The following is a 27,184-nucleotide window of genomic DNA, read 5'->3' on the forward strand; positions in this document are numbered from 1 at the left end:
AGGTAAGTAAAGAAGAGAGCAGAGCGGGAACTGAGATCGAAATTGAAACCAGGTGGAAAGAGAGAGAGATAGGGTAGGGGGAGAAGGGATGGGGGCCTTAAGAAAAAAACGGATAAAAAGGAAAAATTGAAATAAAATCGACTCTGGTGGGATTCGAACCCACAACCTTTGAATTGCTCTATTCGTCGCTAGAAGTCCAATGCGCTATCCATTGCGCCACAGAGCCACATGGCAAGCAGCGGTGTCTTGTAGCTTACGGGTACTAGAGTGGGAACGGGGCAGGGTTGGGGAGTGGGGCTAAGGGACTTGGGCGGGACATGCCAGGAGCGCGCGGTTTGGATCTCAGAGGCCAAGCCAGGTAGAGGTAGCGGGCGCAAAGCATGTTAGCCAGGTGAGAGAGAGGGCGCACATAGGTCGAAAAAACAGGGAGGGAGAGCAACCGAAAATGGGTGAGCGAGCGAGTGCAGAGCTCCGGCTGCCCGCTTGGGGGGTGTTTCCGCCTCAGGCGCTCCCCACTCCCAGATATAGTCCCACCCAAATAAACTAGTTTTGTTGTAAATTTCTGTGTGTTTTTGTCTCTTCTCGTTTATCTGTTCTGCCATCTGCTGCTATGCGGTCCAGAGTCTCGATGGTTCTTCATTTCCAGTCTAAAAGGTGTGGAAAAGGAGATGGATCAATTTGGCACTCTAAGCTTTGCCCCATTCCTTACTTCTAGTCTCTTAGGAGGACAACGGGGACGCTAAGTTTTCGCGCAGGTAGCGTGGCCGAGCGGTCTAAGGCGCTGGATTTAGGCTCCAGTCTCTTCGGAGGCGTGGGTTCGAATCCCACCGCTGCCAGGCCGGAGTTTTTCTCGTGGATTAAGCACCTGATACAATTCCGTTAGGCTACACCTATTTACATGCAGACAGTAATTTTACGAATTCCCCTAGTAATGGTTTCACCATCACCTTCCGTGTTTGGTCTTCCAGACACATCATAGGCCTGCATCCATCCCCCAAGCCAAGACCTGGTGGTAACTGCTGAAGCAAAATTTTGTTTCTTCATAACATCTCTACTTTAACATGTTTTCAAATGTTAGCTCAACTTCCAACGTATTTAAATAATTTATTGTATGTTCTCTTAACACTGTGTTATAGGACTCAATTACCAGGTAGGAAAAGCACAAATAATTGGTAGTGTCCTAGTTTACGTTTTTTTTTTTTTTTTGTCGGATTATCTTGGGTCATAGGAGTATCCCCTCTGTGAAAATCAATTAATAGTATTTAACATCCTGATATTGAAAAATATTTAAGGTTCCACCGAGATTTGAACTCGGATCGCTGGATTCAGAGTCCAGAGTGCTAACCATTACACCATGGAACCTTCTTCTTTTTCCATGTCAAGATTATATACATTACTGGACATTCTATTTTGCGTGTCTTCCACACCCGTCACTTAAAACGAAAACAAAACAAAATCTGCTGTTGGATATGGTAGATACCGTTATCGAGCACTTGAAATATATGAATTCAGATGTATTGCCAGCTTCTAAATACACACCTTCTTTTGAAGGCTTTGTACAAACAAAAAGACTTAAAATTTCATTAATATTTTTAAAATGTTAATTATATGTTAAAATAAGATTTTGGTATATTAGGGTAAGTAAAATAGATCCGTCAAATTAATTTCGGTTGCTTCTTTTTATTCTTTGTAATGTGGCTACCAGAAAATTTAAATTCGATAATACGGCTCGCGTAAGTACTGTTTTTAAAGTATGTTTATTATCCTCCACCGTCATTTGCGGTATTTTGTGGAAACCAAGTTTCTGTCCCACTTAGCTTTAAAGGCTAGTGAGTATTTTTGTCACCATTTTATGCCAAGTGCGGTACCGAAAGCAAAAGTAAGCCGCCCGAACAGGGACTTGAACCCTGGACCCTCAGATTAAAAGTCTGATGCTCTACCGACTGAGCTATCCGGGCTCCTCTGTCGCCTTTCACTCTTTGCTTATAAGAGAGTTCTCTATAGGAAAATCCAGGCTTGTAGAACCGACAGAGGATTTTACCTGCGCAGAATATTTTGGCACAGATTCGGAAGCGGCAGGTGAAGCCCGCCTGCTGCTGATTGAGCTTTCTATGCCTCCCGTTCTTAGAGCCCCAGCCGAGGCTGGGACGCAGGGAGTGGAGCATAGTAGAGGCTGGAACGGTGCGGCGCCGGAACTGGCCGCGCGGGGCCGCTGCGGGCTATGGGCTTCTCTGAGAGGTTCCTCCCCAGCCCCAAGTGGCCCAGATCCCGGACACCCGGGCTCCCGCCCAGGATCCCGCAGGCCCAGGGCGGTCCTGGAGCGGAAAGAATGCCACGCGGGGCCTTCGGACGCTGTTTGCCGGCGCTGTATTTCGCTTTCCTGACCTGCCCTACTCCAGAGCAGAGAATGAGGTCGGGCGTGCCAAAGGCTGGGGACAAAGAGGGCCAGGCGTGGGGGGATCGGTGTATGGGGTGATAGGGGAGCTGTTCCTTACCATTTGACATGTGCTGGAATGCGTGTGCGACTCACCTGCGTGTGGCTGCAGTCACGTGTGATTTATGACCAAGTGCAACTCTCCACTGTTTAGTGATTCACACGGATGATTCACACGTAGGAATGCAGGTGCCCTGTGTTCATCTCTGCCTGGGAATGGGGAGGAACAGATCTTGGGGGACATTGGGGAGTGGGCGGACAAGCACTCCAGGGCATCAGTCCGGTCCGCTGACCAGGCGGAAGGCAGTGTCCCAATTATACAGGCGTCACCTCCTCCTTCTCTCCATCTCAGCATCTGGTCCCTCCCTCCGCAGCGGAACCCAGGCTCCTGATATCCATCTGGGTGAGCCAGCCAGAGGGACCGGCTGTGTCAGAGGCAAGCAAACAAGTATTAGAGTGCAAGACGGTGGGCGGGGAGCGGGAGCCCGAGCCGCCAGCAGGGAGCTTCGGAGAGAGAGAGCCCAGGAACATCCCGGAGAGAGCTGGGCCATTCCTCAGCCCTGCCCTGCCCCGCAGCCCCTAGCCCTCCACCCAGAAACCCAGCCCTGTCCGGCCTGCCGCTCTCCTCCTCCAGGCCGGGTGCTGCTGCGGCCAGCGTTGCCGGGGGCATCACTTCCTCCTTCCCATCATGGCAGTGTACCGCCTGTGTGTGACCACTGGTCCCTACCTGAGGGCCGGCACACTGGACAACATCTCTGTCACACTGGTGGGCACGTGTGGTGAAAGCCCCAAGCAGCGGCTAGATCGAGTGGGCAGGGACTTCGCCCCTGGATCGGTGAGTACAAAGGAGACAGGGAAGCGCGACCTCTGAGGGGCAGGGGCCGCAGGCGGGAGGAGTATTCCTCCTGGACTCTTGAGATCCTGCTGAACTCAGGACACCGGCCCTGACCTCCTCACCTTCCCTATTGAGGTCTCTGTCTTTTCTGGAGATGATGAACTCCATCCAGGCAGGACTGTGGAGAGGAAGGAGCGTTGCACAGGGAGTCGAGGGACTTCCCCTGGCTCCTAAACTCCTCCCATAATTGGCAGTGGTCTTTGGGCAAGTCGCTTCCCCTCTCTGAGCCTGGATTTCCTCTTATCTGGAGAGGATCTGCCTGCCTCTGCCAGCCCCAGGTGGCCTCCACAAGGGTTCCCAGCCGGCCTAGGAAGCTAGTGAAATGCAGTGCCCACTGTGCTCGGGCACCTTTTTCTTTTCTTTTCTTTTTGAGATGGAGTTTTGCTCTTGTTGCCCAGGCTGGAGTGCAGTGGCGCGATCTCAGCTCACTGCAACCTCCACCTCCCTGGTTTAAGCGATTCTCCTGCCTCAGCCCTCCGAGTAGCTGGGATTACAGGCGCCTGCCACCACGCCCGACTAATTTTTTGTATTTTTAGTAGAGAAGGGGTTTCATCGGACAGGCTGGTCTCAAACTCCTGACCTCAGGTGATCCACCCGCCTTGGCCTCCCAAAGTGTTGGGATTACAGGCGTGAGCCACGGCTCCCGGCCCAGCGAACATTTTTCTAATTCATACAAAAGCCCGGTATGGGTTAGCAGCAGCTCAGGTTTGTATGCCCTAATAGGCTTAGGTGTAGATGCATCTTGCAAGGCACAAGGACCGCCTTGGCAGTTCTCTGCCTCTCACCTGCTTGCTGTCTTGGTCCCCTCAGGTACAGAAGTACAAGGTGCGCTGCTCAGCGGAGCTGGGTGAGCTCTTGCTGCTGCGTGTACACAAGGAGCGCTACGCTTTCTTCCGCAAGGACTCTTGGTACTGCAGCCGCATCTGTGTCACCGAACCGGATGGTACTGTATCCCACTTCCCCTGCTATCAGTGGATTGAAGGCTACTGCACCGTGGAGCTGAGGCCGGGAACAGGTGGGCCAGGGACGAGGACTACACTGTACTGCAGAAGGTGTCTTTTGGGATTAGGAGTGGGGTCTCACAGAGCCCCAGAGTGTAGGGAATAAGATTGAGGTCAGAAACTCTGGGCTCCCAAGTAGATGTTTCCTGAAAAAAGGAGCCTCTCAAGTCCTGAAATGTGAAGGTTTTCCAGACGGTATTGACTCTTCTGGAGACTCACATAGACACATACAGTCATACGGGCACGCGCCCTTCTCTCATACACATAGGAAGCACTTTGCTTTCCAAGCCTTCCTCTGCACTTCTCCAGAGTGAATTCCTCTGGACCTCAGAGAGGAACTAACCAGCACGCCGAGTCATTAGATTTTAACAGGTGGAGAAACCCTGACTGCTTAGAGATTTTAGCTGGAGAGGCCCCATTCCCTCCCCTACTACTAGCTTTTCTAGTGTGGATGAAGTCCCTGAGAGGTGCTGCTAGGATTCCTTTGTTGAATTTCTGGGGCCTTCCGCGGATGCTGGGCTTGAGCATCTTCAGTTTCCAGAGCTATCTGATCTGGAGAGGCCACAGTAGGGCTGCTCTGGGTGTTGGGAGGAGGCTCAGGATAAAGGAGGGATATTCTAGGTGGAAGTGAGGCAAATGAATATTACCCCATGGTCCATAATAAGTTTTCCGTAGACCTCACTATAAACTCTCATCCATCTCCACAGCACATCCATCCATCCATAGCTTCACAAAATATATTTGTTCATCAGTCATTTAAAGTGCGTCTTATACACGTGGTGCCAGGCACCGTGCTAGAAGCCGGGAATACAGAAGAAAAAAAAAAAAGAATACAAGACGACTTCTGCCCTCAGGGAGTTTATAGTCTGGAGGGGAGATAAACATGTCAACAATTAGGAAGGTTGCTATAATTTGGGGGTGAAGCTGTCTTGAATCCCTCCTACTGATGAATACACAAAGAACATGGGGGCACCACCACGTGTTTCACAGGGATGTGACTGTCGGATTGGGTTCAAGGGTCGGGGGTTCAGGCAAGGTTTGCGGAAGATGTTGTTTGAAAAGAGACTTATACCAAGAGTAATTTTCATTCCCCACAGCAAGAACTATTTGTCAGGACTCCCTTCCCCTCCTCCTGGATCACAGGACACGGGAGCTCCGGGCCCGACAAGAATGCTACCGGTGAGGGTGGCCTAATTTGACTTCTTTCCCCATCTTTATTCTGACCTCAGCCTTAATCAGATTGTTCCTAACTCTAACCTCATTCTCAACCTTGGGTGTCTAGCTTGGATCAGGACTCTTAATTGGACCTAACCCCACTTTAATCGTGACCCTGAGTCTGAACTGAGAACACCAATAGTAACAGTTGTCGCAATATCACCATGAATCCATACTCAGCCCTCAACTGTCCCTGATGTAACCCAGATCCCAATATCGGAAGTGACCTGAAGTATCCACCAATCTCAGTTCTTTCTCATCCTCCCCCACTAAACTGGCCATGATTTTAATCTCAACACAAACCCATCTCTAACCCAGTGTGGGCATTAATGCCATCCTCAAATGCTACCCTATGTGAAGCCCAGTGCTTTCATGGAGAAATGTCCAATTCCTTGTCACCCATCCAGAAAGTAAGTGGTTTTTGAAGTTTTAATCTGAAGTTGTGTCTTTAAAGCTAAGGCTTGTGTTTATCCCAAGCATGACCTGCCACCTCTGACCTCTTTCCCTTGGAAGCTGGAAGATCTATGCCCCTGGCTTCCCCCGCATGGTAGACGTCAACAGCTTTCAGGAGATGGAGTCAGACAAGAAATTTGCCTTGACAAAGACGACAACTTGTGTAGACCAGGGTGACAGGTGAAGATTAAAGCTTGGGAAGGAGGGGAAAGGAAGTCAAATGGAAGGTCTGTCGGAAGGATGGGGTTCTGATAGCCAGGAAGGAGGGGTAGGGGGTCTATGACAATGCAGTTTCATTCAAGCCTCAGGATGGGAGATGGCCCCAAAGGGTCTGGCAGAGGGCACAAGAGTGAGGAGGTTATTTTAGCTCAGGAGCAGAGAGGGCAGGGGAGGAGCCAGGAGTAAGAGAGACCCGGGGACTCGGAAGGCAGGAAAGAGGGAAGGAATTAAGAGGCTGGGATGCAGGGCCGCAGGGCCCACTGACTGGTTTCTGTCTTTCTACTCCCCTAACCACCAGCAGTGGGAATCGGTACCTGCCTGGCTTCCCCATGAAAATTGACATCCCATCCCTGATGTACATGGAGCCCAATATTCGATACTCAGCCACCAAGACGATCTCGCTGCTCTTCAATGCCATCCCTGCGTGAGGCCATTGCCCCTCTAATGAACATCTTACATCTCTGCCCATCCATCCCCCTCCCCCTGCTCCCAGACTGCCCCTTCTCCCTATCCCCAGTATCCCCTCCCCTGCTCCAGTCCCTCCTCTCTGGACTCATCCCCTCTCTCTGCCCCACAGTCTTCCCTCTCTACATGCCCCCTGCCCCCTTCCTGCCCTTGTCTCCCCCTTCTGCTCCCCAGTTCCCCTCTCCCTGCCCCCAGACTTCTCAGCCTCTGCTTTCATGATTGAACTCCTCGTGGTTTTCCCACCCACTGGGTGTTAATTGGGCAGGCCCCCAGCAAGTGTTTGTGCAGTGAGTGAGTGAGTGCTTAGCAGCCCAGGTGACACTGTTCCTGGGCCTCTCAGATCATTCATTACCCTTTGCCACCCTCCCTTCCCCAGGTGCCCACACTTTTCAGGGCACATCACATCTTTTTTTTTTTTTTTTTTGAGACGGAATTTCACTCCTGTTGCCCAGGCTGGAGTGCAGTGGCGCGATCTCGGCTCACCGCAACCTCTGCCTCCCGGGTTCAAGCGATTCTCCTGCCTCAGCCTCCCAAGTAGCTGGGACTACAGGCATGTGCCACCACGCGGGCTAAGTTTGTATTTTTAGTAGAGATGGGGTTTCTTCATGTTGGTCAGGCTGGTCTCGAACTCCCGACCTCAAGTGATCCATCTGCCTTCGCCTCCCAAAGTGCTGGGATTACAGGCGTGAGCCACCACCCCCAGTCCATGTTACATCTTTTTTTTTTTTTTTTTTTTTTTTTGAGACGGAGTCTCGCTCTGTTGCCCAGGCTGGAGTGCAGTGGCACAATCTCGGCTCACTGCAAGCTCTGCCTCTCGGGTTCACGCCATTCTCCTGCCTCAGCCTCCCGAGTAGGTGGGACTACAGGCGCCTGCAACCACGCCCGGCTAATTTTTTGTATTTTTAGTAGAGACAGGGTTTCACCGTGTTAGCCAGGATGGTCTCGATCTCCTGACCTCGTGATCCGCCCACCTCAGCCTCCCAAAGTGCTGGGATTACAGGCATGAGCCACCACGCCCGGCCACGTTACATCTTTATACATCCTATGTTATTGACCTATTGCCACAGGCCTACTTGTTCCATGTTCCATTCCTTTTGTTGTTGTTGTTGCTGTTGTTGTTTTGAGATGGAGTCTCACTCTGTCGCTCAGGCTGGAGTGCAGTGGCGCGATCTTGGCTCACTGCAGTCTCCACTTCCTGGGTTCAAGCAATTCTCCCACCTCAGCCTCCCGAGTAGCTGGGATTACAGAGCTGCACCACTACGCCTGGCTAATTTTTGCATTTTTAGTACAGATAGGGGTTTCACCATGTTGGCCAGGCTGGTCTCGAACTCCTGACCGCCTTGGCCTCCCAAAGTGCTGGGATTACAGGTGTGAGCCACCGTGTCCGGCCTCCATTCCCTTTCGTTTGATCGGCCCATTTAGTGAGTGCATATTACGAACTGGATATGGTGTGGCAGACACAGCCAAGTCCTTGCCCTGAGGAGCTCATAGTATAATGGGGATGATATATGTCCACTGGGCTTACAATACGATGTGGGGAATGATGAGTGTGAAAGATCCAAGGCATGTGTTCGTGGAGCAGTTCACGTGTCCAGGGAGGAGTTCAGGCAATGCTCCATAAAGGACTTTGCTTCTGAGCCGTGCCTAGAACAGATAGATTTTTATCATAGGGATGGAGTAGATGGCTTTCTACCAGAGGTGCAGCTTAAATGAAGACCTGGAAGTGGGGGAATTTAATTTCAAGCATGTTTCTCCATATTATAAAATAACATTGCAGGACATGGTGGGGCACACCTGTAGTGCCTGCTACTTGGGAAGTTGAAGCAGGAGGATTGCTTGAGCCCAGGCGTTTGAAGCTGCAGTGAGCTATGATTGTGTCTATAAACAGCCACTGCACTCCAGCCTCGGTAACACAGGGAGATCCCATCTTAAAAAGAAGGAAAAAAATAGTGCTCACTGTAAAAATTCAAACAGTACAGACATCCGCAAAGTGAAGAGTATGCACCCCTCCACGTGCCAGCCCCTCTTCTACCGTCCAGTCTACAAAGCATGTCTCTCTGATCATGTTTGGAGAGCGGGTCTTGGTTGGCCCTGTCTAATGCCCAGGGTGGGAGAAAATACTGGAAAGGTTGGTAGAAGCTGGCTGGTGGGGATCTCCATGGGCTAGTCAGGCTTGGCAGCTGGGGCTCTGTCCTGTAGGCAGAGGGGAGCCAGTGGAGGTCAGTGACAAGAGGGCAGCTTGGAGAATACAGGCCAAAACACCAGTGAGGGTGGCTTGTCTGCACCATAGGGCCATGCGTGCCAACTTTATGTGCAAGTGCAGTGACCTGTCTTAGGGATGGCTACATATGAACCAGGGTCTTCCAAGGCCACAGAGCCTCCACTGGGCACTATACTTTTTCTCCCACGTGGATTGTTAGACATCTCTACTCTGGGGACGGACTCTGTCAGTTCCTCCAGGCAGAGGGGGACACAGTGGTTCCCAGCAGACTCTAGCCCCCAGACCTCACTCTCATCTTTTCGTCTCCCATCAGGTCCTTGGGAATGAAGCTTCGAGGGCTGTTGGATCGTAAGGGCTCCTGGAAGAAGCTGGATGACATGCAGAACATCTTCTGGTGCCATAAGACCTTCACGACAAGTGAGCAGAGCCAGGCAGGAGATGTCCACCCCTCACTTTATCTCGTGCTCAGACCCCTTCCTGTCCTTCCTGGGAAAGGGCCCTCTCCCAGCCCTCCCAGGGAGACTGCTGGATTTGAGTGGGAGGGGCTCCTGGCTTCACTGGTGGCATCTTCCAGATTCCTCTAGAGAACAAAGCACCTTCTCTGAGGAGGGGACAAAAACAGGGGAGTCAGGAGAGAGAGACACTCTGCTTGCCTGGCAGAGGGTCACAGTCATTTAGGGAATCTTGATCCTGATCAGGGACACGCGACTCTCTTCCCCTACTCCAACCACCAAGTGCTCCGGGCTTTGGGTCCAGAAAGGCTTAGGTTCAAATCCCTGCTCTGCCACTCAGCTGTGCAAGTCACTCCATCTCTCTGACCCTTACAGTCTAGTATTAAATTGAAGATATAATGATTCCTACCTCATAGAGTTTTTGGGAAGAAAACCTAAACCACAATGATAAGCAAAGAACTTGGCAGGACCAGGATCTAGGGAAGTAGTTTCTAGACCAACTGGTCCCCTCTCTTGCCCCCCAGAGTATGTCACAGAGCACTGGTGTGAAGATCACTTCTTCGGGTACCAGTACCTGAATGGCGTCAATCCCGTCATGCTCCACTGCATCTCCAGCTTGCCCAGCAAGCTGCCTGTCACCAATGACATGGTGGCCCCCTTGCTGGGACAGGACACATGCCTGCAGACAGAGCTAGAGGTGGGTAAGGACCTGGGCAGTGGGCCTGATAGGTGGGAGGTGGGTGTGTCACCATTATGGACAAGGGATGTGTGAGGAGGGTATGGAAATGGCCCCGGCTGCATCTCACTTCTGGGCCTCATCTTCTGGACAGCTATGGTCCTGCACACTTTAAGTAGCAGCAGACACGGATGAGGGTCAGATTGGGGTTGGGAGGCTTTGAGGCATAAGATGGGGCCTGGTGAAATGGTGTGAACGCGCAGGGTGGCTGCAGGGACATCTTGGAGGAAGCCTTGCCCTTGTTTCGAGGCCTTCTGAAGAGATGCTGAGACCTAAAGGAAGGCTGTTTTAGGACAGGCCAATGGTAGGGCCGCCAGATGCATCAGGGAAAATCACCGAGAACTAGGAGCTCTGAGGTTGTCGGAGAAGAGGCTGACCCAGTCTTTGTGGGGCAGTCAAGCCCTCAGGCATTCTCCTCCAGAAAGCTAGAGACATGGTTGGTCAGTTCTCATGTGTTCGTTTAGCTGTTGCTGGATACATAGTGCTCAGATGTCAGAAGGGGACTCCATCTGAGTTGAGAGTGGGAAGGACTAGGTATGAGGTGAGGAGGAGAGGACGCTGGCTTGTCCCAGCAGGCGAGCTGTTGCACAAGGAGGGACTCAGCTGGACCTCATTCCGGACATTCTGGGAAGGGCGGGGTACCCCACACTGGCCATTAATTCAGGCACCAAGAATTTCTGAGACCTCAGCTGGGGACCTCAGCTCCTCTCTGGGGTGGAAGTGGGCAGGGAAACAGGAGGGAAGTAGAGCGCGGGTAGGGAGGGACACTCAGCCTCTGTGTGCCTTCTGCAGAGGGGGAACATCTTCCTAGCGGACTACTGGATCCTGGCGGAGGCCCCCACGCATTGCCTAAACGGCCGCCCGCAGTACGTGGCCGCCCCACTGTGCCTGCTGTGGCTCAGCCCCCATGGGGCGCTGGTGCCCTTGGCCATCCAGGTGAGCCCGGTGCCGCCGCCCCGGGGTAGGGGCTCAGGTGCGAACTGCCAGCCCGGAGCCCCATCATCCCTCGTTCCTTTCGGACGCAGCTCAGCCAGACCCCCGGGCCCGACAGCCCCATCTTCCTGCCCACTGACTCCGAATGGGACTGGCTGCTGGCCAAGACGTGGGTGCGCAACTCTGAGTTCCTGGTGCACGAAAACAACACTCACTTTCTGTGCACGCATTTGCTGTGCGAGGCCTTCGCCATGGCCACGCTGCGCCAGCTGCCGCTCTGCCACCCCATCTACAAGGTCCGCGACCCCGGGCGGGGGTCCAGCGGGGCAGGGGCCGGGCGGCCTTGTGCCCGGCCTTCAGCTCATGTGATCCGCTCGGCTCGCAGCTCCTGCTCCCCCACACTCGATACACGCTGCAGGTGAACACCATCGCGAGGGCCACGCTGCTCAACCCCGAGGGCCTCGTGGACCAGGTGCGGCCTCCCTGCCGGGTCACTGATCTCCGCCCCCGAAGACGCTTTGCTCCGCTACCCGCCCCCAAGCCCTGTTCTGCGCCCAAGCCCCTTGTGAGGACACCTGGGGTGTGAGAACACCTGTACAATCCCTGCCTCTTCCACCAGCCCCGCCCACTCTGCCGGTCTCCGGTCTCCTACCCGCCCCCTTCACAGACACTGTCCACCCCCCCGCCCCGGCAGCCCCACACACAGGTCCCACCTCTCCCCACTACCGCCCCCCGCCCCGCCCCGCCGGCCCGCGGGTCCACAGGCAGGGCAGCCTATCCCGAGCCCCAGCACTACCCTCAGCTGACTCTGAGCCCAGCCAGGCTCCCCGGCTTTCAGCTCATTCTTTTAGTTACCAAATACCTAAGGATCTCCTCCCACGCACGTAACGGGGCGTCAAGCTGCGCAGCCTGCGTCGGGCAGACCCTCGTGGGTATTTGATCCGTGGATTGCTTGATGAACCGAAGAAGGCCCTCCTTGGGCCGAGTCCACAGCCCCATCTCGTGCCCAGACACTAGGGTGGGGATTGGGCCGGCCTGGGAGCCGAGCTCTGCTGTGTCCTCAGGTCACGTCCATCGGGAGGCAAGGCCTCATCTACCTCATGCGCACGGGCCTGGCCCACTTCACCTACACCAATTTCTGCCTTCCGGACAGCCTGCGGGCCCGCGGCGTCCTGGCTATCCCCAACTACCACTACCGAGACGACGGCCTGAAGATCTGGGCGGCCATTGAGAGGTGCGAGGTGTGGGGCGGGACCAGCAGTCCCACCAGGGTATCCTGGCCTGGAGCACTGTGGTCCCTGCGCTCATGGCGCCTGGAGATTTCAGGTGTTTTCACACCCTAGCATAGGGAATTCTTGAGGGTATGAATCGAGTTTGGGGTCCCCTCTGAAATGTCAGGTAGCTGCGGTCCAGAGAGGGGCTGGGGGCGTGTGGATGCAGAGGAAGGAGGGGGTGTCCAGTGGAGTCAGAGTATCAGGGCTGGTGCATCATCTAAGCATGGGCTGGGGCCTTGGGCAGGCAGGTCTTCCTTCCTCCTGGGTGCTGAGTGGGGAGGGGGGTGGCAGCATGAATCACACTCTTCCTGCACTCTCCTGCCTACCCCCCAGGCCCCTTTGCAGGAAGGAGGTGTGGAGCACCCATGGATCAGGAGTGAGTGGGACTTAAGGGAAGCCTGGCCACTCAGATTCCAGCCGCGCCTGGGGGTCCCCACTGAACCCCCATGGCTATCTGTCTCTCTGCCGCCTGAGCAGCAGTGGGCCTCGGTTTTCTGGCCAGGCCTGAGCCGGTGGTTACTCCAGTGGTATCAGCATCTCTTTCTTGCAGCTTTGTCTCGGAAATCGTGGGCTACTATTATCCCAGTGATGCATCTGTGCAGCAGGATTCGGAGCTGCAGGCCTGGGTTGGCGAGATTTTTGCTCAGGCGTTCCTGGGCCGGGAAAGCTCAGGTATCCCCTCTCTATCCCACTTCTGGTGTAGCTCTGATGAGCTAGCACTTGCTCGGCCACCCCCTACTCCCATCAGTTATTTATTGACCAGCCTTTGAAGTAGATACTATTAATATCCCCAATTAGCAGATATGGAAAGAGGCACAAAGAAGGCTGCGCAAGGAGGGTTCCGAGCCAGCTCCGACTGTCTCCAAAGCCCTTGCTTGCATCCACTGCTCTGTGCCCCTCTGGTCCCTCAACCTTTCCACAAGCCCACCCATTCATTTCAGCTTCCTGAGCTCTGTCAATGTTCTGCAACGTGCAGTGGGAGCCATCTCTGACTTCAGAGGATTCTGGGAACTTTCTCTCAAACCCCCTTTCCTGTCCTGCCACGTGGCCCCTCCAGCCACCAACCTCTCTTCATTTCTTTCTTTCTTTCTTTTCTTTCTTTTTTTTTTTGAGACAGAGTCTCGCTCTGTCGCCCAGGCTGGAGTGCAGTGGCACGATCTCTGCTCACTGCAAGCTCTGCCTCCCGGGTTCATGCCATTCTCCTGCCTCAGCATCCTGTGTAGCTGGGACTACAGGCGCCCGCCACCACACCCAGCTAATTTTTTGTATTTTTAGTAGAGACAGGGTTTCACCATGTTAGCCAGGATGGTCTCGATCTCCTGACCTTGTGATCCACTCGCCTTGGCCTCCTAAAGTGCTGGGATTACAGGCGTGAGCCACCGTGCCTGGCACGAGACAGAGTCTTACTTTGTTGCCTAGGCTGGAGTGTGGAGGCATGATCTCGGCTTACTGCAACCTCCGCCTCCTGGGTTCAAGAGATTCTGCTGCCTCAGTCTCCCGAGTAGCTGGGATTACAGACGCCTACCACCACACCTGGCTAATTTTTGTATTTTTAGTAGAGACGCAGTTTTGCCATGTTGGACAGGCTGGTCTTGAACTCTTAACCTCAGGTGATCTGCCCACATCAGCCTCCCAAAGTACTGGGATTACAGGCGTAAGCCACCGCATCCAGCCTTGGAGTTTTTAAAGGGTGACCCTTCCCTGTGTTTTGCAAACCTGCTATTAATCATGATCAGTGCCGATCCTGACAGCTCCTCCCTCCTTGGGCAGTTGTTTCATATTTGGGGGTGTCTGTTTCCTACTTAAGACCCAAAGGGGGATCTAATTACTGTTAACTCTCCTATCTTACTTTATTTCATTTGTCTCTGATTTAATGCATCAGAACACTCTTCAGATTGACAACAGCTCTTCCAATGAGTATAAACCTATTGTAGATTCATATACAGTATTTAAGGGCAAAACACACTCATTAACCTCAGTCAGTCTGAGGTTAATTCAACTCTCCTATCTTACTTTATTACATTTTTTCTCTGATTTAATGCATCAGAACATTCTTCAGATTGACAACAGCTCTTTCAATGAGTACAAACCTATTGTAGATTCACATACAGTATTTAAGAAAGAAAAACACACTCATTAACCTCCACCTCCTGGTTCAAGCGATTCTCCTGTCTCAGCCTCCCGAGTAGCTGGGACTACATTCGCACACTCCCACGCCTGGATAATTTTTATATTTTTAGTAGAGATGGGGTTTCTTTCACCATTTTGGTCAGGTTCCATATTCCAACGGGGGGAAAATAGGCAATATGAACTACAGAGAAGTTCCTATAGATGGTCTGTCCCCTTCTTTGTTTTTATTTTTTGTTTTTGCTTTTGTTTTCATTTTTTTGAGACAAGGTCTTGCTCTGTTGCTTAGGCTGGTCTCAAACTCCTGGGCTCAATCGATTCTCCCGTCTCAGCCTTCCAAGTAGCTGACACTACAGGTGTGTCTGCCTGGTTTACTTTTTTGTTCTCAGCCTCTGAGTTTAGAGACTCAACCAGGAACAGAACCTTCAGAAAACTCCCACACACTCCCAGGCAAATGTCTAGTCTTGCCTCCCAACCTCTCTGTTCTGTTGCATCAGCCTCCGTCCAGTCAGCCTGACTGCAAACCTTAATTCTCTTTGACTCATGTTCCCCTCTCTGTCTTCCTAAATCCAGTTAGGTGGCTGATCCCTATTGTCACCACCCTAGTTGTAGTCTTCCTCATAGTGCTCTGGAATTGTGGCAGCTGCTTCTCAACCAGTCCCACCTCTCCCAGCCTCTCGCTGCTTGCCCGCCAAGCCTGCAGGGCCACTACCCTGCTAATCCTCTGAAATACTGCCCAGGAACCACATGGCCCTGCATGCCGCTGCAGCCTCACCTCCAATTAGGTCCCCTCCCTGTTCCTTCACCCTGCTAATACCCCGTGCCTTCCCACTCTGGCTTTTTTTTTTTTTTTTTTTTTTTTTGAGACAGGGTCTCACTTTGTTGCTCAGACTGGAGTGCAGTGGCGTGATCACAGCTCACTGCAGCCTTGACCTCCCAGGCTCAAGTGATCCTCATGCCTCAGCCTCCCTGGTAGCTGGGACTACAGGCATGCACCACCACATCACTGTATCCAGTTACCTTTTTAAAAAATGTTTTTGTAGAGACAAGGTCTTGCTATGTTGCCCAGGCTGGTCTCGAACTCCTGGGCTTGAGCAATCCTCCCACCTCTGCCTCCCATGCTCTGGCTTCTTACCCTCTCATGCATTCCTTCATTCAACCAATAATTACCAGGCTTTTGGTATTTAGTAAGTATTGTTCTAGGTGCTGAGGTTTAGTAGTGAAAAAGACAAAAATTCTGGCCTTAGTGGAGCTTAACATTCTTATGGAGAGAGAAACAGAGAATCAACAAACATATGTCAGGTGGTTATGAATGCTAAGAGGAAAACTGAAACAGCATCAGGGGCTACAGTGTGTCAAGGTAAAGAGATCATTTCAGGGAGGTGGTCAGGGCAGGCCTCTCAGGAGCTGATGCATTAGTAGAGGCCTGAAGGAAGTACAGGTGCTAGTTCTGAGGATAATTGGGGCAAGAGTAGCCGGCAGAGGTATAATAAGTGTGCAGGCCCTGAATTCTGAATGTGCTGGTGCATTTGAGAACTATCAGGAAGGCCTGCATGGCTGGAGTCAAATAAGTGAACAGCCAGGAAGGAAATGAAGTGGGAGAAGGGGCTGGGGCCAGATCAAGTAGGGCCATGACAAGGTGAGTGAGATGGGAAGCCCTCCGAGGGTTTTAGTGAAGGGTGACGTAATCTGATGGGCATTTGTGCTTGCCACATTTGTGTGAGGTGGTGTACGTGCTTAGGTGGGGACGTCAGGTAAGCTGCCTGCAGGGTAATGCCCACGGCTGAGTCTGGAGCTCAGGAGCCAGGCACAGCCAGATATGGGAATTTGGGAGTTGTTGGCGAGTGGGAGGTGGTTAGAGCCATGGACTTGGATGAGATGAGTGAGGCACAGCATGAATGGACCAAGGGCTGAGCCTTGGAGCTCTCCCCTCTCCAACCCTGAAATGCTTTTTTCTGTTGTCTTTTTTCTATTTAAGGCTCATCCATCTTTCAACTCGCAAGGCCCCTCTTGTCCTCCAGGAGGCCTCCACTAACCACTCTGCTCCTGGTGCCCCTTTCTGCCCTGCCTGCCCTCTCCTCAAAGAGCCAAGCTCTGGTCTTAGAAGCTTCCTTCTGCTTCCATTACTGTGAGCTTTTGAGTAACACACCCTCTGCATTGGTCTCTGCTGCTAAGCCCAGCAGAGGATGGTTGGATACTGGGTGCTTGAACAAATCTTGGTGAACTGGGTAGGATTAAATCATTACATCCTAATAGGGGCTGCAGATCGAAGTGCCTTGGAAGTCAGGGAGAGGGAGCTGGGCACTTGGGCTTGAAGCTGGCTCTGCCATTGGCCCTGCCTGCCAGGGATTTTCTGGCCAGATCCCAGCCCCCATCTCCTATCCTGACCCACTTCAGAGACCACATACCTTGGTGATGGCCATCCCTAACTTCAGCCCAACAAGACAGTCGTGGCTCGGTGTTCCCTACTTCCTCACTTTCCCCCTGTGGTAAGCCCCAGTCCTGAGCTGGCCCTAGGAATCCAGTACCTTCCATCCACACCCTCTACCCTTCCTCCCCACACCCAGGTTTCCCAAGCCGGCTGTGCACCCGAGGAGAGATGGTGAAGTTCCTCACTGCAATCATCTTCAATTGCTCTGCCCAGCACGCTGCTGTCAACAGTGGGCAGGTGAGGCTACAAAGGGCAGGCCTGGGAAAATCAGGTCTCAGCAATGGACTGGAGGCCTGAATTCGTTGAGAGCTTGGGTGGGTCAGGGTTGGAGTGGGTTTATGATTAGACTTGGGGTTGGAGTGGCAGCTGAGTGGGGTGAAGGGCTGGCATTGGGTGATGACTGGGTGGAGCTGGGTCCAAGGTCGTAATGGTGACTCAAGTTGATGTTAATTTGGGAGAAGAACTTAGGGGCTCCTCTCATGGTTAGAACCCAGCCAGGTGGAGTAGCAGGTTGCTCTGTATGGCATGCCAACCCAAGGCCCTTTTCTAGGATTACCTCCACTCTGGGGCCACCTCCTTCCCTAGTGACTCACCCCACCCAGTCCTGGAACACTGGGCGGGCAGTGACAAGGAGTAAGCTGGCCTCCTGTCCCACTTCTGGGACTTTCCACTCCCTACCCCTTCCTCTCTTGCCTTTCCATGACCCCCTCATTTCCCAACTGTCACCTCTAGGATGGTAGAGGTGGAATCAGGGATGACGAAGAGGGAGGTGATACTCCCCTTCTGGCCAACTGACCCAACTGGGATGGGGGTCTCCACAGCATGACTTTGGGGCCTGGATGCCCAATGCTCCATCATCCATGAGGCAGCCCCCACCCCAGACCAAGGGGACCACCACCCTGAAGACTTACCTAGACACTCTCCCTGAAGTGAACATCAGCTGTAACAACCTCCTCCTCTTCTGGTTGGTTAGCCAAGAACCCAAGGACCAGGTGTGTATATGGGGTGTTGAGGGGAGTAAGGTTCTTTAGGGCCACCAGTGGGGGTGGTGGTGGCTTTGTCTGGGGCCTTGAGGACTGACCGACGGGATTTATGTTCACTGCAGAACTACCTTGGGTTCTTCAATTTCTTCAGAAAATGATAATCCCAAAAGACATAGACTGAAGCAAATACCAGTTTAGTTACCAATCTGTCCATCCATCCATTTATCCAACTGTTCAACCATCAACTACTCATGTGTTAATGCAAACATTCAACAAACATTTGTTGGATACTTCCTATGTGTTCACACAGCACTGGGCACCAGGCCTATAACGTTGGATGAGACCTTCCTGCCTTCAAGAAGCCTGTGGTCTAGTTGAGGAGACATACAGGTCAATGCAAAAGGGCACCACGGTGCTGTAGGAGTTACTCATATGTTAATTTCTCCATTCAACACACACTTCCTGAGTACCAGTGGTGACCCAGACACTGTTATGGGCAGCTATGAACCTTGTCCTTGTGAGCTTACAGTCCGGTGACAAGGGTAAGGACAGGGCCCTGAGGAACCTAAATGGGTCTGGGGGAACCCAGGAAGGCTTCTTGGAGAAAGTGACATCTAAGCTGAAATCTGCAGGACAAGTAGGAGTTGGACAGAGAGGAGAAGCAGGGTTCCTTTTTAGGGAGGGGAAGGACAGGACCAAGGAGCAAAGGCGAGAAATCACTGGTGTGTTTGTAGGATCACAAGCGGAAATAGCAGAGCAGAGAGGAAGGTAGGGCTTTGTCTGCACAGTATTCATTTAGAAGACAAAGGGGAGCCAATGAAGGCTTCCCCACCCCACCGCCCCCGACACGGAGTCTTGCTCTGTTACCCAGGCTGGAGTGCAATGGTGCGGTATCTGCTCACTGCAACCTCCGCCTCCCAGGTTCAAGCGATTCTCCTGCCTCAGCCTCCCGAGTAGCTGGGATTACAGGCACCCACCACTGTGCCCAGCTAATTTTTGTATTTTTAGTAGAGACGGGGTTTCACCACATTGGCCAGGCTGGTCTTGAACTCCTGACCTTGTGATCCACCCATCTTGGCCTCCCAAAGTGCTGGGACTACAGGTGTGAGCCACCGCGCCCGGCCACCAATCAAGACTTTTAAGCCTGAGGCCCAGTGATTAAATCTGCTTTAGCTAGGATGCTCCTGTGGCTGTGTGAATGGATGCAAAGGTCAACTTTGGAGGCAGGAGGCTAGAGAGGGGCCAATATCTGAGTTTAGGCCAGGCAAGTAGCCCTTTATCACTGGTTCCCATCATCTTCGTTTCCACCCAGCCGTCTTGCACACAAGCTCTCTAACAGGTGAATATCCTTATTTCTCACGCTTGACTCCCTTTGGTGCTAGAAAGATTCCAGATGTTGCTGGACACGTTGGCTCGTGCCTGCAATCGCAGCACTTTGGGAGGCTGAGGCCGGTGGATTGTTTGAGCCTAGGAATTCAAGAGCAGCCTAGGAAACATGGTGAAACCCTGTCTCTACCCAAATCACAAAAATTAGCCGGGCGTGTTAGTATATGCCTGTGGTCCCAGCTACTTGGGGGGGCTAAGGTGGGAGGATCACTTGAGCCCAGGAGGTAAAAAATGCAGTGAGCCATGTTCACATCAGTGCACGCCAGCCTGGGTGACACAAAAATAAAAAACAACAACAACAAAAAGAAAGATCCCACATATTTGATCTTCCTGGCAAGTTTTAACATGCTACCTTATACCCTGGGAATGGCAGGACTCTGGTTCCTGTCCCTATCTGGTCCCAGAGGGATGACGGATAAGTAGACAACAGGATGAGGGTGGAGGGCTCTCTCCTATAAACTATAGAAAGTTTAACTTGGAAACTTGTAACAACAATAATAATGGCAGCTGTCACTGAGGAGCTATCATGTCTCAGTTATTAAATCAGATCCTTTGTGCACATGATTTTAAAATATGAAACAAATACATAGCTCTATTTAAAATGCTTGGCAGCCAGGCATGGTGGCTCACGCCTGTAATCCCAGCACATTTGGAGGCCAAGGTGGGTGGATCACCTGAGGTCAGGAGTTCGAGATCAGCCTGGCCAACATGGTGAAACCCCCATCTCTACTAAAAATACAAAATTTAGCTGGGTGTGGTGGTGCATGCCTGTAGTCCCAGCTACTCAGGAGGCTGAGGTAAGAGAATCACTTAAACCCGGGAGGCGGAGGTTGCAGTGAGCCGAGATGGTGCCACTGAACTCCAGCCTGGGAAACAAGAGTGAAGTTCCATCTCAAAAAAAAAAAGCTTGGCACTATGCTGGCATATAAATGTTCAATAAATTGTAGTTCCACTTCACAGGGGAGAAAACTGAGGTTCAGGGAGATTCAGCAATTTGTTCAACAGCACAGAGCTAGTAAGTAGGCTTTGAATCCAGTGTCATATTTCTGTCTTCTGCTTTGTTTTCTCTTTCTTTCTTTGGTGTGTGTGTGTTCTGTTTTTTTGATGGCTATATTACAGTTTTAGAAATCAAGTATTAAGCCCGGTGCAGTGGCACAGGCCTGTAGTCCCAGCTACTCAGGAGGCTGCAGTGAGAGGATTCCTGGAGGCTAGGAGTTCAAGGCTGCAGTGTGCCATGACCATGCCTGTGAGTAGCCACTGCACTTCAGCCTGGGCCACAAAACAAGACCCCATCTTTAAGTAAGAAAGAAAAGAAAAAAAGAAATTAGATGTCAATCTGATTTTAAAAACGTAAAACTTGTTATTTCAAAAAAAAACACAATACAACACGATAAAATAAAAAACTATAGACATATTTATTTTTTCTTAAGATTCTCTGGATCAGAAATTTGGGCAGGGCTAGGCTGGGCAGTCCACAGGGTACTAGCTAGGGTGAAACACTTGCATGCAATCAGCTGGTGACTGGGCTGTGCTGGAAGCTCCCAGAAGGCTTTGCTCACATGTCTGGGGCCTCAGTGCACCTGTGTGGTTTTTCTCTCTCTCCATATGCTGTCTTATCCCTCAGGACTCTCCAAGGGGTCTCTCTCCAGCAAGACAGCTGGACTTCCTCATAGCACGGTGGCTGGCTTCCAAGATTGAAAACAAGCTTTCAGATTTCTTCAAGTCTAGGCCCAGAAGTGGCAGACTGTCACTTATAGCACTATTTTTTTTTGCTCCCCTCCCTCCCTCCCTCCTTCTCTTTCTCTCTCTCTATTTCTCTCTTTCGACAGGGTCAGGTTGTCTCAAAAAAAGCCTGGTCAACTCCAGACAGGGTCGCCCAGGCTGGAGTGCAGTGACGTAATCACGGCTCACTGCATCCTCAAACTCCTGGGCTCAAGAAATTCTCCCACCCCAGCCTCTCATGTGGCTGAGGCCACAGGTGCCACCGTGCCTGGCTAATTTTTTGATTTTTGGTAGAGACAGGGTCTCGTTATGTTGCCAAGGCTGGTCTTGAACTCCTGGGCCCAAGTGATCCTCCTGCCTTAGCCTCCCAAAGTGCTGGGATTATAGGTGTGAGCCACTGCATCTGGCCTAGACAATTCTAATCAAGGAGGTAAAAAAAAGAGAAAGAAAGGGAACATAAATACACAGCATTAGGAATGGGAAAGGCATATAACCACAAATGCAGAGAAGATTTTTTACCTTTTTTTTCTTTGAGACACAGTCTCACTCCATCACCCAGGCTAGAGTGCAGTGGCGTGGTCTCGGCTCAGTGCAACCTCCCCCTCCGGGTTCAAGTGATTCTCCTGCCTCAGCTTCCTATGTAGCTGGGATTACAGGTGCGCACCACCATGCCCAGCTAATTTTTGTATTTTCTTTTTTGGTAGAGATGGGGTTTCACTATGTTGGCCAGGCTGGTTTTGGAACTCCTGACCTCGTGATTCACCCATTTTGGCCTCCCAAAGTGCTGGGATTATAGGTGTGAGCCACTGTGCCCAGCTGATTTTTAAAATTATAATAAAATTATAATAAAATACTGCTTACGGTTTTATGCAAACAGATTTGGAAATCTAGATGAAATGAGTGCTTTTCTAGGAAAATAAAACACCTAAAACAACTCCAGAAGAGATGAAAAACCATACAAATTGTAAAAGGTTTTAAAAGATCTGATCCTTTTAAACCTCCAAGGGACAAATGATTCCTAAGTCATTCAAACTACTTGAAAGCATAGCAAAAGGTGGAAGCTTCCTCAATTATTTTGTTGAATTATAGAGTCAGCACCTAGCAAAGGTAGTACTCTTTTTTTTTTTGTTTGTTTGTTTGTTTGTTTGTTTTGAGATGGAATTTAGCTCTTGTTGCCCAGGCTGGAGTGCAATGGTGCGATCTCAGCTTACCTCAACCCCTGCCTCCTGGGTTCAAGCAATTCTCCTGCCTCAGCCTCCTGAGTAGCTGGGATTACAGGCATGCACCATCACACCTGGCTTATTTTGTATTTTTAGTAGAGATGGGAGGTCTCCATGTTAGTCAGGCTGGTCTTGAACTCCTGACCTCAGGTGATCCGCCCATCTCAGGCTCCCAAAGTGCTGGGATTACAGGCGTGAGCCACCGCGCCCGGCTGGTAGTACTCTTAAGAAGGGCAGTGGGTCTCATTGGAAGGCTCTAGTCCCAGATCCACACCTACCACCCATATGACTTTAGTTATGTAATGGCCTCTCTAAGCCTTATTTCCTTATCTTTAAAGTGAAAATAATAAGAATACCTGTCTTAAGGGTTGATGTATGGTTGTGATGGTCCATGTAAAGTGCTTACATGTCAGCTGTTATTATGAAAATGAAATTATAAGGCTGGGTACAGTGGCTCACGCCTGTAATCCCGGCACTTTGGGAAGCAGAGGCGAGAGGACCGCTTAAGCCCAGGATTTAAGAGCAGCCTGAGTAATATAGTGAGACCTTGTCTCTCCAAACAAACAAACAAACAAAAACCAAAAAAACTAGCCAGGCATGATGGCGTATGCCTGTAATCCCAGCTACTCGGGAGGCTGAGGTGGGAAGATTGCTTAAATTTGGGAGTTCAAGGCTGCGGTGAGCTGTGATCCTGTCACTGCACTTCTGCCTGGGTGACAGAGAACCTGTTTCAAAAAAAAAAGAAAAAAAAATATACTTATTCCACTTAGCTACAACAATCTTAAAAATATATCAACCAATGAAGGCCAATAGTGAATAATAAAACAATAATACACCATGATAAAGTCTAATTTATTCTAGGAATGAAAGGAATGAAAGGTTGGTTCAACCTTATGAAATCTAGCAATATAATTCATTACGTCAATAAAGATGCATACCATATAATTATCTCAATATGTGCCGAAAAAGCATTTGATAAATGTGAACAGCCATTACTAATAAAAACTCAGTGTAAAATGAAACCCCCTTAAGGAGTTTTGATCAGAAGTATATTTCAGGCTGGGTGTAGTGACTCATGCCTGTAATCTCAGCACTTTGGGAGGCTGAGGCAGGTGGATCATCTGAGGTTGGGAGTTCAAGACGAGCCTGGCCAACATGGTGAAACCTCATCTCTCCTAAAAATAAGAAAATTAGCCAGGCATGGTGGTGGCTACCTGTAATCCCAGCTACTCGGGAGGCTGAGGCAGGAAAATCACTTGGTCCCGGGAGACGGAGGTTGCAGCAAGCCAAGATTGCACCACTGCACTCCAGCCTGTGTGACAGAGCGAGACTCCATCTCAAAAACAAAACAAAACAAAGCAAAACAAAACCAAAAACAAAAAAAGTATATTTCAGAAAACACTGTATTTATGGTGAGACCATATATATCTATTCATTAAAGTCAGAGACAAGAAAATAATGCCCAATGCCCACTATTACTGCTGCTATTTAACAATGATCTGGAGGGCTTCGCCAATGCAACAAAACAAGAAAAAGAATTTGTTAAAGATCAGTAGTATTGGCTGGGCGCGGTGGCTCCCATCTGTAATCCTAGCACTTTGGGAGGCCAAGGCGGGCGGATCACGGGGTCAGGAGATCGAGACCATCCTGGCTAACACGGTGAAACCCCATCTCTACTAAAAGTACAAAAAATTAGCCGGGCGTGGTGGCAGGCACCTGTAGTCGCAGCTACTCGGGAGGCTGAGGCAAGAGAATAGTGTGAACCCAGGAGGCAGAGCTTGCGGTGAGCCAAGATCGCGCCACTGCACTCCAGCCTGGGCGACAGTGCGAGACTCCATCTCAAAAAAAAAAAAAAAAAAAAAAAATCAGTAGTATTGGCAACAATTATATGAAGGTTCTAGTAAACGGGAAGTGTGTGCTGGTTAGGAGGCTGGGTCTCTGCGTTGTTGTGATGAGCTGGTTGTGTGATATGGTCATGAGGGAGGGACAGTCCTGTACACAGGATGGCAGTGACTGGAGCTCATTGTGATATTTCTCGATAGTGGTTGGCTGTGCTGTAAAGTGTGGCAGTGGAGGATGATGGTGATTGTGTTGGCAAAAGTTCCATCACGATGGTTGATTGTGAAGATACCTTAGAACCAGGATGCTGGTTGTTTTCAGGAGTTGAATTTTGTGAAATTATGAATTAATAGTTATATTCTTGGATATATTTCCTGGACAGTGTTTATGTTGATCTTGGTTGTATGAAAAATGTGGTTCTTTCTTTTAGTTCACAGAGCAGTTGGATCAGTTATGAAAGGGACCTTTAAAGATTTTCTAGGCCAGGCACGGTGGCTCACACCTGTAATTCTAGTGCTTTGGGAGGCCAAGATGGGAGGATCACTTGAGCCCAGGAGTTTGAGGCTGCAGTGGGCTATGATCACACCACTGTACTCCAGCCTGGGCAACAGAGTGAGACCCTGCCTCAAAATTTTTTTTTTCTAGTTCAACCCATCCATTTTCAGATGCAGGAATTGAGTCTCAAAGAGTGAAAGTAACAGGCAGAGGCTTGCCAGCAGAGGCAGTACTGAATTTGGGTTGGCTGGCTCCTACGTCACATTCTGTCCCCTACTCTGTTTGGGGTTTGGGTGCTGGGGGGCCTTGTGTCAGGATCATGGGGTCGCAGTTTGGGGCAAGTGTTTACAATGGCTGCAACTGGGTTGTGCTACTAGAAGCCACCTTGACTGGATTTGCTGTTACATGTGGTCCTTCGTTATTCCCCATCCCATCCTGAATGTCATCCTGACCTCTTACCTGATGTCCTCCCAGAGGCCCCTGGGCACCTACCCAGATGAGCACTTCACAGAGGAGGCCCCGAGGCGGAGCATTGCCACCTTCCAGAGCCGCCTGGCCCAGATCTCAAGGGACATCCAGGAGCGGAACCAGGGTCTGGCGCTGCCCTACACCTACCTGGACCCTCCCCTCATTGAGAACAGCGTCTCCATCTAACCACCCCCAAATACCACCCAAGAAGAAAGAAAGGTCCAAGCATGAGGAGGGCCAGTTCCTCAGGGTCCTCCAGACCCTTCCATCCTCCCTGTTCTCAGTTCGCCTGAACCTTCTCTTCTGCATGTGGGGACCGTTGCAGCCAAGATGGCCCTGACATCATACAAACTGGGTCCTGAGCTGTGAGAGACCAGTACAGCAGCATCCAGGGTTAAAAGCCACTGACCAAAGTCCCATGCACAATAGCCCCTCCGAAAGGAAGGAACCGCTTCACTTCTTGCCCTACTTGGGGCAGCCTCTTGGAATGCCCAGCTTGGGTTTCTGAGCTTTTCTCCCTCATCCTCCCCCATCCCCAAACTCCTTCTCCTACCATGCCTTTCTACTTTCTCTTTCCTCCAAGCCTAGAGCCACCAGCCCAGCTTCCTTCTCTGGAAAAGCCTGGAAACTGGGCACAGAAGGACTGTGTGCCTGGGTCTGACATGTGGTCCCCTTTGTCCCTAGCACCTTTAAGGGGAGGGGAAGAATTGGAGCGCAGCTTGCCTGGACCCCTAACTGCTGTTCTCAGGGACAGGTTCCCAGGCCTGGGGTGTTTGTGGGGATCTGTCTTTCTCTCAAGCTTTCATCCTACTCCCCTTTCATCCCATTTTTTTCTTTTTGTCCTTGAGCCCAGTGAGTTCAATAAAAACCAAAACATTTGCCCCTCATTTTGTTTAGCTGCTTTGATGTGTGTTTGTAGGGGTGGGTGAGGGTGGGGGTGCCAGGGGATTGCAGTGAGGGGGCAGCAGTGGATCAGTGGATCATCTGTTCTGGAGACAGAAGTGTCCTGGCTAAACCCACCATCCAGCCAAGCCGTATATTCCTGCCCTCACCTCCCAGATCACGTCATTAGGAGGTGAAGGAATGTCTGGATTCAGGGGACTGAGAAGTGAAATAGTATTTTGTAAAGCCTCAGAGTCTGGGTAATTGTTAGCATTGCCACTGAAATCCAGTTCTCCTCCTGGACACACAGAAGGCTCAGCCTCTGGCCCTCTTGTGGACGGATGGAGTCACAGGATGAGTTTTGGCTGAGTTGGGAGCAGAAGGGATGTGGATTGTCTCCAGGCCGGCACGGAGACCCCTGATATTTTTCTCTCTGCTTCTCCCTTCCGGAAGCACATGTTGAGATGGCACTTGCTTGTGTGTCCAAGGGACTGTAGAAGAGGCCCCCGCTGACTGAGCCAGACATGGACTGAGTGAGAAATAAACTTGTTGGGTGAAGCCACTGGAATTTGGGGGTGGTATAGTCTAGTTGATCCTGGCCACATGGCTGGTGATATGGGGAGTCTGATTTTCTCCCTTCCAGCCCCACAGCCCTTAAACATAGAGATCTGTGCAGCCCTTAAGTCAGTCTCCCCGGTCTTCTCAATCCACAGCCACCCAACACCCTGGTTTTCTGCTTCCCCAGACCTCAGATCCAGCCCAACTTCCTTCCTTCCTCTGCCACCTGAGTCAAATTCTGTGCCTGACCCAACCCTGGTCATGGCCTCTCTCTGGCGGGATCACAGTGTCTTTGGACAATGACAGGGTAACTGCTCCCCCATCCCTGTGGTGCCCGTGGTAGGGGGATCAGTTGGTTTTAGTGTCAGCATAACCAGCGACCCACCCAGAGCTTCACGTGGCTGGGGGCTTTGCAGGCTGCAGTGTCTCAGCCTGATGTGTCTCAGCCCCAGTGCAGACCATGGTCAGTGTTCGTTCCTGGAGTCAGTGGGGATCCACAGGCTGCCTTGGCTGGGGCTGCCATCATCTAAGAAAACAAAGAAATCATCTAAAAATCCAAGAAATATCTTAAATCACCTAAGAAATATACGGCCAGGTGCGGTGGTGCACGCCTGTAATCCCAGCACTTTGGGAGGCTGAGGCGGGTGGATCACGAGGTCAAGAGAGCGAGACCATCCTGGCCAACTTGGTGAAACCCCGTCTCTACTAAAGACACAAAAATTAGCTGGGCGCTGGTGGTGTGCACTTGTAGTTCCAGCTACTCTGGACACTGAAG

The 27,184-nt window shown here is 51.1% G+C and overlaps 1 protein-coding gene and 4 non-coding genes across 5 annotated transcripts; 2 read left to right on the plus strand and 3 right to left on the minus strand.

Moving 5' to 3' along the window:
* Nucleotides 1–138: 138 nt before the first annotated feature.
* TRNAR-UCU (transfer RNA arginine (anticodon UCU)) lies at nt 139–226 on the minus strand. The gene is given in 2 exon segments: nt 139–174; nt 190–226. It is a non-coding gene; the product is annotated as a tRNA-Arg (tRNA).
* A 528-nt stretch (nt 227–754) lies between these two features.
* TRNAL-UAG (transfer RNA leucine (anticodon UAG)) lies at nt 755–836 on the plus strand. Its single transcript has one exon. It is a non-coding gene; the product is annotated as a tRNA-Leu (tRNA).
* A 454-nt stretch (nt 837–1,290) lies between these two features.
* Nucleotides 1,291–1,362, minus strand: TRNAQ-CUG (transfer RNA glutamine (anticodon CUG)). Its single transcript has one exon. It is a non-coding gene; the product is annotated as a tRNA-Gln (tRNA).
* Nucleotides 1,363–1,885: 523 nt separating this feature from the next.
* TRNAK-UUU (transfer RNA lysine (anticodon UUU)) lies at nt 1,886–1,958 on the minus strand. Its single transcript has one exon. It is a non-coding gene; the product is annotated as a tRNA-Lys (tRNA).
* Nucleotides 1,959–2,037: 79 nt separating this feature from the next.
* ALOXE3 (arachidonate lipoxygenase 3) lies at nt 2,038–25,856 on the plus strand. Its single transcript, XM_055257009.2, is given in 17 exon segments — nt 2,038–2,412; nt 2,809–3,097; nt 3,099–3,269; nt 4,140–4,344; nt 5,428–5,509; nt 6,059–6,178; nt 6,516–6,641; nt 9,217–9,320; nt 9,880–10,052; nt 10,884–11,027; nt 11,117–11,320; nt 11,410–11,496; nt 12,089–12,258; nt 12,849–12,970; nt 16,993–17,093; nt 17,678–17,848; nt 24,976–25,856. Coding segments are annotated over 17 exon segments (2,640 nt in total). The 5' UTR covers nt 2,038–2,221; the 3' UTR covers nt 25,156–25,856.
* The last annotated feature ends 1,328 nt before the right edge of the window (nt 25,857–27,184 follow it).

The sequence above is a fragment of the Symphalangus syndactylus genome, chromosome 20 (assembly GCF_028878055.3).
Source record: "Symphalangus syndactylus isolate Jambi chromosome 20, NHGRI_mSymSyn1-v2.1_pri, whole genome shotgun sequence".
Taxonomy (NCBI): Eukaryota; Metazoa; Chordata; class Mammalia; order Primates; family Hylobatidae; genus Symphalangus; species Symphalangus syndactylus.